The following is a 12313-nucleotide window of genomic DNA, read 5'->3' on the forward strand; positions in this document are numbered from 1 at the left end:
TTGACCTGCCATGACCCATGTTCAAACTTGGCCTAGATATCATCTAGATACAACTTCTGACCAAGTTTGGTGAAGCCCGGATGAAAACTACTTGAATTAGAGAGCGGACACCATGGGCAATGTTTAAAACGCACTTAGTGACCTTGTGACCTAGTTTTTGACCTGCCACGACCCATGTTCGAACTTTGCCTAGACATCATCTAGATACAACATCTGACCAAGTTTGGTGAAGATCGGATGAAAACAACTTGAATTAGAGAGCGGACACTTAATAAGGGACTGACCGAAAGACTGACAGACAAGCTCACTCCTATATACCTCCCTAAACTTGGTTTGTGGGGGTATTACAACGAATTAATGTCTAAACAACAGAACAATTAAAACACAGGTTTTGTCTTTTATAGTTTATCTGTGAATAACAACTACACAACATGTTTTCAACATAGGTAAAAGAAGATAAAACACAGAAAAGCTCAATAAAACTACAATTAATCACAATAAAAAACAATGACATGCACAACAATATGTCAGATAAGAAACACAGATCACAAGTAATAGGATATAGACTAGAAAAAGTAACAATCTACAAATACAATATAAATTATGAAAGTATAAACAACAATAACATAGCTATTCAAAGCCATTGCAGCAACAGTCAATACAATAATAGCTGTATGTATACACGTGTAATACCGGTAATAATATTTTATTTTTGGTATATAAAATACATAAATTATATCAAGACGAATAACTGTACCAAATATATGGCTAGTTATTAATACCAGTAATAGGAATATAATGTTATTGGATATTTTGTTCATTTATAACAAAGGCTGTAGCTGTAAAACAATTAAAGGTCTTACAATGACAAAATTGTTTACTCTAAATAAAAAATTCTGAATAAAAATTATGCATACAAATATCTTATACAAATGTATTTGAAATAGAAATATACAGTGCAATAAAGCTTGTCTCAATACTGCAAGTGAATAATTTCTATACACAAGAGCACCACATAACGGGTGGCAACGCTCAGCTGCGGGTGCAGTTTGGAATAAATGAAAGCTTGCCAGATTATTTTTTTTAAGAGGTCACAGTGACCTTGACCTTTGACCTACAAATGGGTGTGGCGTGTAGAACTCATCAAGGTGCAGCTACATATGAAGTTTCAAAGTTGCAGGTGGAAGCACTTTGATTTTAGAGCCAATGTTAAGGTTTTAGCACGACACCTACGGTGGATGACACGACACGATTAGCTGGCTATGAAATAACTCGGGTTTTCTCCGAAAACAGCTGAGCTAAAAGAGGGCCATAGGCACTAAGATGCTTACCTAAGACTCAAAGGAACTAGACTATTCTGAGAAAGTACTGGGAACTTCAGATAAAAAAAAGTGACTTCTAGACTAGAAACGTGTTGTTGTTTTTTACCTATTGACCTAGATTTTGAGCTAACATGAATCAGTATCAACGTCAGACGATATTTCATTGGGACAAATATTCTTACCAAGTCATGAATATTGGCTAATAAAGCGTCAACAAGTTTTCACTATTGCTATATATGGAAAACTGCCCCAGCTCCTAGCAGCCATGTTTTTCAACAAACCAGAATAATTTCCGACCTCGACTGAGAAGTCGTTAGAACACATGGTCTGACTAAGTTTCATTTAGGCTGGACTACATGTATACATGTGACTTGTAGAGTGTTAACGAGGTTTCGCTTAAGCCATATAAGGAAAAATGCCCCAATCAAGATGTGAAAAAATGTGACCTCTAGTGTGTTAACAAGGTATATGTTAACGACACACTACGGACAAAAGGGGATAGCAAATGCTCACCATGAGCACCTTGTGCTCAGGTGAGCTAAATAAAAAGTCAAGTTGCCATGACTGCCAATGTATCTAAAGCAGAAGATTTATGAATAAACATCTATACTTACGTTTTACAATACAAAGTATAAACATTAAAAATCAATAAATAATTGGCATAGATTTTGTAATAACATTTAAGTGACTAGTAAATATTAAACAAAACAAAATGAGCCAGATCTCAGATCTGTGAATAAAAAGCTTTGAAAACAAAACAATATAGATGGCATTAAAGTGGTTTTGAAACAACAAATGTTCTATAATGGTTATATAAACTTAGAAAATATATACCTAATAAAAGCATCCAAAAGTAGTAACGCCCAACTCCTGGCAGCCAAGTTGTCAATTTTGTTGAGAGATGTTCACATTTTACTTCAACTCAACAGAGTGATCTTGTTTGTGTCCCCAGGTTACGGTGCTTACTCTGAGATATCATTGGAGACAAATGTTGCTACCAAGTTCAAAGGAGATTGGAAAGAATATTTGCCATTAGAGTATTCTCAGGCTTTGAACAATTTTTAGTATGGCCACATATTGAAAAAAGCCCTGTCCCTAGCCCCATTGCTTTTCAAAAGAGCAGATTCGTGTATGAAATCGGTTGAGATACATGTATAATTGAGAGAAATGTTTTGTTGTATATGTTGTTATGGATAAAAACAACATTGAGGTCAGGTGAACAAGAAATATTGCAACACCATTGAATCAGGTTTAGTGCAATTCAAATAATTTAGCGCTTGAAAGATAAGTCTGCTTATAAGCTACATACAAACAAAATAATTGCTCAATACTTCCATCAAAACTATTGTTATTGATCAGAAAACATATTTTTCTGTTTTATGTTATAGTGACATTGACAGTTTCCTGACTGGCCCCAAACGACCAGCTTTGGTTGGTCTGCATATAAGCAGTGCATGCCTCTATAAACACCGAGTTATTTGCCAGAAACCATTTTCATGTTTATAAGCCATGTCTGTGACCTTTACCTGACTGGCTCCAAATGCAATCCAATTCTAGGTATGCATGTAAGCTATCTACACACAAAAAGCAGCACAAAACATCTATAAAAACTGAAGTTATTTAGCATATGAGGTTTTTCTATTTTTAATAACTTAAACCTTGACCTTTAACTGTACCCCCCCCCCCCCCCCAAATTACAATGCCATGCTACATGTAGGTCTCCATGCAAGCTATATACAAAGTTTCATCAAGATTGGTTGATGCTCATTAAAAATAGTTGAAGATCTGGTAACAAAAATCTCATTAATATAGTGCTTACACTGTATACAATAATCAGCAAAAACCATTGGCAAACAGCAACAAAACATTGGTAAACAGCAACAAGAGAAGCTATTTTGTATAGAGTTATGCACTCTTTAGGTTAAAGCAATAAGTTACATAAAATAGTCAAGTGAAGATTTGGTTAGTTATCAGACTTAGCCTAAACATTAAGTCCACATTGTCATGAAATCAGGTGAAAATTTGGCATGCCGCACATTTTTTTACTTAGATTTAGTAAATCCTTGTGAACATCTGTGAATATGATCATATCTTACTGCTTGCCTGAAGTAAGATTTCCCTTACATTATGGGTTATAACACCAACAGCATAGGGAATAATGCTTTGTAATGGCTTAACTCGTTATGAAAAGAATCATTTTAAAAACATAAGTTGGTCAGAATAAGTATTTGGATTTCATAACAAAAGGAATGCATTAGTTTACAAACACATTTACATAGTATCACAAATATTATATATTGCACAATAACAAGCAAAATAGTTAGGATAATACATTTATGTGAAAACAAAAAATATGATAATAAATTATATGCTTGCAATTGCGCCAATATAAATAAAGTCAATTAACAGTAATGGATTTGAAAAACATTCATAAAGAAATATTTGTTAAAATAAATAAATAATATAAATAATTTGTATAATTTATATATTTTAATTTATATTGAAACAAGGGCTGTTTGTAAAACATGCATGCCCCCGATATAAGCTGTAAGTTGTAGTGGCAGCCATTGTGTGAATATGTTTTTTGGCACGGTGACCTTGACCTTTGACCTAGTAACCTGAAAATCAATAGGGGTCATCTGCGAGTCATGATCAATGTACCTATGAAGTTTCATGATCCTAGGCGTAAGCTTTCTTGAGTTATCATCCTGAAACCATTTTACTGTGTCAAGTCACCGTTATCTTGACCTTTGACCTAGTGACCTGAAAGTCAATAGGGGTCATCTGCGAGTCATGATCAATGTACCTATAAAGTTTCATGATCCTAGGCATAAGCGTTCTCGAGTTATCATCCGGAAACCATTTTTCTAAGTTGAGTCACCGTGACCTTAACCTTTGACCTAGTGACCTGAAAATTAATAGGGTTCATCTGCGAGTCATGATCAATGTACCTATGAAGTTTCATGATCCTAGCCCCAAGCGTTCTTGAGTTATCATCCGGAAACCATTTTACTGCTTTGGGTCACCATGACCTTGACCTTTGACCTAGTGACCTGAAAATCAATAGGGGTCATCTGCGAGTCATGATCAATGTACCTATGAAGTTTCATGATCCTAGGCATAAGCGTTCTTGAGTTATCATCCGGAAACCATTTTACTATTTCGGGTCACCGTGACCTTGACCTTTGACCTAGTGATCTGAAAATCAATAGGGGTCATCTGTGAGTCATGATCTATGTACCTATGAAGTTTCATGATCCTAGGCATAAGTGTTCTTGAGTTATCATCTGGAAACCATTTTACTATTTCAGGTCTCCGTGACCTTTTACCTAGTGACCTGAAATCAATAGGTATCATCTGCGAGTCATGATCTATGTACCTATGAAGTTTCATAATCTTGGCATTAGCGTTCTTGAGCTATCATCCGAAAACCATTTTACTATTTCGGGTCAACGTGACCTTTGACCTAGTGACCTCAAAATCAATAGGTTATCTGCGAGTCATGATCAATGTACCTATGAAGTTTCATGATCCTAGGCCTATGCGTTATTGAGTTATCATCCAGAAACTATCTGGTTGACGTACATACGGACCGACATGTGCAAAACAATATACCCCCTCTTTTTTGAAGGGGGGCACAATAAATATATAACTATAAATAAATAAAAAAATATGGGCTGTCAGTTGTAGTGGCAGCCATTGTGTGAATACGTTTTTTGGCACTGTGACCTTGACCTTTAACCTAGTGACCTGAAAATCAATAGGGGTCATCTGCGAGTCATGATCAATGTACCTATGAAGTTTCATGATCCTAGGTGTAAGCTTTCTTGTGTTTTCATCCGGAAACCATGTTTACTGTATCAAGTCACCGTGACCTTGACCTTTGACCTAGTGACCTGAAAGTCAATAGGGGTCATCTGCGAGTCATGATCAATGTACCTATGAAGTTTCATGATCCTAGGCGTAAGCGTTCTTGAGTTATCATCTCGAAACAATTTTTCTAAGTTGAGTCACCGTGACCTTTGACCTAGTGACCTGAAAATCATTAGGGGTCATCTGCGAGTCATGGTCAATGTACCTATGAAGTTTCATGATCCTATGCATAAGCGTTCTTGAGTTATCATCCGAAAACCATTTTACTATTTCAGGTCACCGTGACCTTTGACCTAGTGACCTGAAAATCAATAGGGGTCATCTGCGAGTCATGATCAATGTACCTATGAAGTTTCATGATCCTAGGCGTAAGCGTTCTTGAATTATCATCTCGAAACAATTTTTCTAAGTTGAGTCACCGTGACCTTTGACCTAGTGACCTGAAAATCATAAGGGGTCATCTGCGAGTCATGGTCAATGTACCTATGAAGTTTCATGATCCTATGCATAAGCGTTCTTGAGTTATCATCCGAAAACCATTTTACTATTTCAGGTCACCGTGACCTTTGACCCGAGTGACCTGAAAATCAATAGGGGTCATCTGCGAGTCATGATCAATGTACCTATGAAGTTTCATGATCCTAGGCATAAGCGTTCTTGAGTTATCATCCAGAAACCATTTTACTATTTCGGGTCACCGTGACCTTGACCTTTGACTGAGTGACCTGAAAATCAATAAGGGTCATCTGCCAGTCATCAATGTACCTATGAAGTTTCATGATCCTAGGCATAAGCGCTCTTGAGTTATCATCCGGAAACCATTTTACTATTTCGGTTCACCTTGACCTTTGACCTAGTGACCTCAAAATCAACTGCGAGTCATGATCATTCTAATGTTGAAGGCTATATTGCCAAAATGGTGAAAAAATCAATTCAAAGAAAGCCCCTCTCCAACATTGATTCTCAAACTTAAATTTTTAAGTGATTACAATTACTGGTATTATAAACATTTAAAGGTAAGATCTATAGATGAAATAACACCAAAAATTCATAAGTTTGCAAAAATGTATTGAATGAAACAAATTTCGTGATTTTACTTTAAACTGATTGAAACTCCAGTGTAAAACCTACAAGTTTGCCATGAGCCCTTAGGTGCTAACTTGAGACCCAAAGGAATGACACTGATATGAACAAATGGAGTTCAGAAGAATAAAAATACTATACAAAATACAAATAGTGTATATTATCATGACTAAATTTAGTAAATTGATAATGTTTATGACACAGAACCTATATTTACATATTTAAACTTTAGATTCATTTATGGGAACAATTCTACTTGAACAAACCGGTTCCCAATAAGGTGCTTTCTCTCCTGCAAAGAGGCAACAACTCTTATTTGAGAAAGTGAAGGGTTATGGTTCTTAAGCATTTTAATTCTCCTCATTAATATCAATACACCCATGACGTTTCACGCTGACATCTTATATTGTTTCTGAGATGAAGCCCTTTTTTGTGACACACAGACTGAAAGACTGATGGATGGACGACCCCCGCCTTTGAAGAGGGATAAAAAACATTTATTGTTGCTGTGTTTTACACTACATGAATTTGATTATATGGAAAAACAAATATTATAATCTGAAGTAATGGAAATATTTCATTTGAGTAATTCATAAGAAATGTGGGTATGTTTTCATGCTTGAGTGTTAACAAGCTTTTTCTTTATTTTCAACTAATGACCTAGATTTTTACCTCTTGTGAACCAGTTTCAAACCATGTCAAGAGCAAATTAGGACAAATCTTCTGAGCAAGTGTCCTTTAGATCACACAATAAATGTGGCCTTTTTAGCGTAAACAAGACCAATGTTGATGACAAACAATGGACAAAAGACAAACATAAAAGCTCACAATGAGCACAATGTGCTCAGGTGGTCTAAAAACCTTTAACAGTAAATACTTTAAAGCTAAACAACAAAAAACAACAATAATAATAAATTATGCCATTCACTTATCCTGCATCATTTTCTCCTTTTCCATTCTCCTTTTGGCAACCTGATGGAACATAAAAACGACCAAGAGATTAATAACACCGGCGAGAAGCACAGCTCCAAAGGTGTTCCATACAGTTGGTACGTCCTCCATGGTTTTGATTCTGGGCAGATGCAGGCGAATATCCTCGCTCATTCCGTCTATCTGCTTCACATTCATCAGCATGATGAAAACATGGAATATCTGATGGCTGTGGAAAAAGATGTCAAACTTTCCGGGAAACAGGCGCTGAGGAATATCAGATGCGAAGAAAAACCCTGAGATGACAAACAAAATGATCTGCAGTAGATGGTCATCAAAACTCTGGTCCCAATTGCCTTCATCTCTTAGGCTGCTGTAGTAGATGTACATCCTATGTATAATTGGAATTATCAGCCACACATAAATGCCCAGAACGGACGTTAACTGCCAGAGTTTCCGTGTGAAGGGATACGGCCGACTATACATGGCTTTTGATATACTGCAACACACGCAGACATTGATACAAAGGATAAAGCCGACAGGGATTGCAAGTTTGTAGAGGTAGCTTCCAGCTAATATCGGGTGGGAACAGTAAAAGAAGTGAATAATCGTGCTTCCAAGACCAAACAGGCCGATGCCTGCATAGTCAATGAAGAAACAGGTGTAATGCCAGAGTTCAGACTTGTTATGAAAGGTGTGGGCAGCAAAACTGCATAAATACATTGCAAACATTGTGATGGATCCTGCAAGCATGGGATACATCCAGGGGTCGTTGTAGGCATTAAACTCATGGGAAATGGTGTGAATGCAATACATGGCGATAAAACAGCCAATCAAATGGGTCCAGGCGTTCATGCATTCGTTGTGTGGCTGGAAAAGACTCAGCAGGTAGTATTGCACGGGTTGGTTGGTGGCTCGAAACCCTGTCTCTACATTGGGCTCATGAAACAAAGTGGGCACATCATCCTTACGTCCAGGGCTGGGGTATCTTTTGATCATTTGCTGAATCGACATAGTCTGAAATAACCATAAACCAGAGTAAAAGAATAATTTTTCTTGAATTAAAATAAAATGCATTATAGAAAGTTTTCAAATCAATTACTTGTATATGTAAATGAACATGTTTAGTTTGAAAAAAAAACTATGTAAAAAATAATAATGTCCCTGTAGAAACAAGAGTTTGACACTGAAATGACAAAAACAAGATTTTTTCAAATTGTTTATACATATAGCATATTCAGTAAGAATTAAGATTATTTTCATTTATAAAGTTTGTGTCAACTCGTGTATTTATTGCAACTTAATTGTATAGTAAGTTTTAAACCCAGAAATTTGAATTATTTAATATTGATGACAAGTTTCATTTTTATCACCTTCTAACGCCAATTAATGTTGTCAAAGACAACTGCAGGATTTTAATGATCAGCATTACGAATATTCCAAATTATTGTTGACGTCCCAGCTGCTGTAAACGGCAAATCCTGAGCTAATGTGCGTATGAGACAGATTCCACACTACCATGGTCATGTACGTAATTCTGGCCTGTACGTAAAAAATCGGCCACCTGTGTAAAATCAGTTTCATGATCTTAACGCACATATTTTGTTTTTATTTAGAAAAATCAACATGAAAACCGTCCCCACTCTCAATATTTCGTAAATGTAAGAACCGTATCACTGTAAACTTTTGTGTTAAAATGTCACAAATATAGCAGGAAATATTTGGCTCATGCGGAAAGTGATGTCATCATATGTTGCAACAATTATATTGATATAAGAAACAAATATATTTGATAAAATTATTTTTATTTTATCTAATAAACTTTAATTAAAATTTTACCAATTAATTGTACAAAAACTTATATTCAAAACATACAATTCAGAACCTAAATATAAATTTTTAATATATGAATTACCTCCCTTTATAAAAATATTACTAGATTACATGTTTTAATATTATATATAAGCGTTTACTAATAATCAACACTGAAGTCAACTTTTCAAACAAAATGTGCTTACTTTTTTAGCTATGTTTGAAAAATTTTATTAAACACATTAAACAGAAAAAATATTTTTTAATGATTAAGCAGTTTCCCATTGTTTATATTTATTAAAATAGGTAGGGGGAGTAACTGGTATATTAATTTCGCATTTATTTTAAATTTCAAGTCAAAAATTTTAATAGTATAAACATTGATTAATACTCTGAAATTGAGGACATTTGTCAAAAGATATTGCTTTGTAATTTTATCTGCAGATCAAACTGAAAAGTGGCCGATTTTTTAGGTACATTTAACCTACGAAAATGCATAGTTTACATGTCATCATTTTCTGTTCATTAAGTAACATTCACCGATCTAATTCTATTTAAATTTTCATGCTAGGTGAGTTTTGAACCCAGGATTATATATGTGAAGTTTAGTTTCAACCAGTTGCCTAACACTAAAGATTTTTCTTAAATAGTCCCAAAAGTGGCCGGAATTACGTACATGACCAGCCTATGTTTATGTGTTATTGTAAATATAATCGCAAAAACTGTTTTATTCAAATCGAAACTGCATCAATTCAAAATGAATCTTTGGTTCGAAACGTCCAACTACGAATCAAATATAACAAAGAAAGTAACATTAATTCAAGACGATAAGGTTAATTATTTTTTTATAATAAGTTTAAACATGCAACAAGGATAAAAATGTTTCTAAAATGGATTTCTGCATGATACTTACTGTTATTTGCAGGAAATTCAGTCATAAGTTAATAAGGAAAGTAACCCCACATTCGTCCCACTACCAACCAATGCGTCCAAACATCGGATTCTACTTTCACACTGGACCTTCCGGTGTCATTTTTCATATATGATTTTTCAAAACAACAAAAATGTGGGCCTTCTATGGTAACAATTCCTCACATTGACTGAATAATGACAGATCTACTATATGCCATAACGGATATTATAGAGCTATATAAGGCTCAATTAAAAGCGTTCATAAAAGCCAATTTATAATTTAAAACAAAGTTTTTAAACACTTAATTATATTGTGGAGTCAGCAGAATGCAATTGAGCCGAATGCAAGTTACCAAAGCATGACAGCTAGTAGCGCTCGTTTAGTTTCAGTACGTTGAATAAATAAGGTTCGGAAAAAAGAGGAAACATCCAAACCATAATTTTGAATACTATAATGAATAACACGAAATGGACTGCTGTGAATATTTTGATATTGGTAAGATGCAGTTGGAAGCACAATAAACATAGTATTTTATTCAGGACGTAACGGAGCTCATGTGTTGGAAGTGTGACCCATTAATTCCTAGTCCAACTAGCTACAGTAGACGTAATCTACATATGTACATTGTATATCGACATCATATTTATAAAGTAGCCCAAATCCACATTTCCACAGACATGTGCTTGTAACTTTCAGATTTCTCTAGTCAGTTAAGCAGGCTATAATAACAATGTTTATTAACATACATTTATCATTTTAAGTCTATATCATATCTGTGGTAAATAGCGAAACATGAAAGTTACAAATACTCATGTCCATTACAAGTTGTGTACCACTCGTTGAGAAAACAATATTCTTCTCCTATTAAAATATAACATAAAATTATTTTCAATCAATTTGGAAAAAATAATAAAACACGGTAATGTAAACATGTCCTGCAGGGTGGTTTCGCGGGCCTCGTAACGCGGGCCGGGTTACCGAGCTCGCGAGGCCTGAACGCTGGGCAGACTGTCGCGGTGCGCGAATGAACGGCGGCTGTACATGCACACATCTCTATCCCTACCCACCTATCTATCCCTACCTCTTTGAAAAGTACCAATCTATCTCCAATTTCTAACCATCTATATACACACCAGAGACGTTTTGGGATAAACTATTTCCGTAGGCGGCATTTCCATGGACTGCTCAGCTAAAATATCCCTCTGGCTACGCCAATCCGACTGGTAAACTAATTAAATCGTGTCATGTTGTCTCGCTGCATGTCAACCTATCAAAAGTATTCAGCTGTATCTCGTCGTTAAATTCAGGAAAAATAGAGTACATTTTCTACGCGCCAAAACGTGCATATGTGTTGTTAACTTGTTACGTAACGTCCAGGCGCGACGTCTATGACGTCATTCCCTTTTAACTACCGCGATACGGCGGTATTAATGTTGCGAACTCCGTATTGAAACGTAGAAAACAAAGATAATTTAATAAGAAGTGTTAAAAGGAAATTACAAAAATACATAAATAAATATTATTAATTATATTTGACATACATTTTTTTAAGTTTTCAGTTGTTATTATTCAGAAGGGAAGCGTGTGCATGTAGTAATCGCATAGTCCTTCAGCCTTTGTGTCCCTCCTTTTGTCCGCTATTCTGTCCAGCTTTGTACGCGATTCATAACTCGTAAAGTATTAAAGGTATTCAAATATAACTTCTTGTTAGGATAAGACCATTTAGAGGAAGTGAATGGACAATACATCTGACAAATTTGTCAATTTGTTTGTGCGGAGCATAACTTCTTATGTATTGAAGGTACATGTATTTCAATCAAATAACTGACAGAACTGGTGTGACGATGCTTTTGAAGAAGATGAATATAAAAGCACCAATTTAAGTTTATCACGACAATTGTGTATGTGGGTAGACAAAAAATGTGGGCACGAACATTTTGGGTACGAACAAATTATGCCCCCCAAAATTTGGATACGAACAAAAATGTGGGTACGAAAAAAATAGGGTACGAAACCAAATTGGGTACGAAACAAAATGTGGGTAGGAAAAAAAATTGGGTAAGAAAAACAAGAAATAACTTTTAAAAAGATATACGGCGTTGATTGTGGTCGATGTTTATGAACGATCAAAAGTTATCTCTATGAGATAAAAAGTAGCGGATGCCTTTTTTCTGCGCAGTTCTTAGCTACATCACAAGCAAATCAATTACGGGGTGTTGCGCCAGATTTCGTGGCTTATTTTGCTTTATGTGATATTATTACTCAGATATCTATATTTACAGAATAGAAAAACACAAGAAACATGAAAATAAACGAGTGCATATAGGTCAGCCGGCAATACTCGAATCTTAATTTAATTGCATAATTATAGTATAGTGAA

The 12313-nt window shown here is 35.3% G+C and overlaps 1 protein-coding gene across 4 annotated transcripts; it reads right to left on the reverse strand.

Moving 5' to 3' along the window:
- Positions 1–389: 389 nt before the first annotated feature.
- Positions 390–11281, reverse strand: LOC127861364 (membrane progestin receptor beta-like). 4 transcript variants are annotated; one of them, XR_008040179.1, is made up of 3 exons: positions 11067–11281; positions 5776–8225; positions 390–5496 (listed from the first exon to the last, which is right to left on the reverse strand). XR_008040179.1 is itself a non-coding variant. In XM_052399759.1 (2 exons), the coding sequence occupies exons 1-2, from the start codon at positions 11109–11111 to the stop codon at positions 7203–7205; spliced, it is 1068 nt and encodes a 355-aa protein (XP_052255719.1). In that variant the 5' UTR covers positions 11112–11281; the 3' UTR covers positions 390–7202. The 4 variants fall into 4 exon arrangements, 2 of the variants coding, with proteins under 2 accessions (XP_052255719.1, XP_052255720.1); XR_008040180.1 differs by having other exon boundaries at positions 390–5261; positions 5540–8225; XM_052399759.1 differs by having other exon boundaries at positions 390–8225.
- Positions 11282–12313: the final 1032 nt, after the last annotated feature.

This window comes from Dreissena polymorpha, chromosome 16 (genome assembly GCF_020536995.1).
Source record: "Dreissena polymorpha isolate Duluth1 chromosome 16, UMN_Dpol_1.0, whole genome shotgun sequence".
Classification (NCBI taxonomy): domain Eukaryota; kingdom Metazoa; phylum Mollusca; class Bivalvia; order Myida; family Dreissenidae; genus Dreissena; species Dreissena polymorpha.

Bases quoted from the DNA above. Each gene is read 5' to 3' on its own strand.
- LOC127861364 (XM_052399759.1), bottom strand. From the start codon at position 11,111: ATGGAAATGCCGCCTACGGAAATAGTTTATCCCAAAACGTCTCTG. The intron at 8,226-11,066 runs GTGTGTATATAG...TGGTTATTTCAG, and splicing joins TTTATCCCAAAACGTCTCTG to ACTATGTCGATTCAGCAAAT.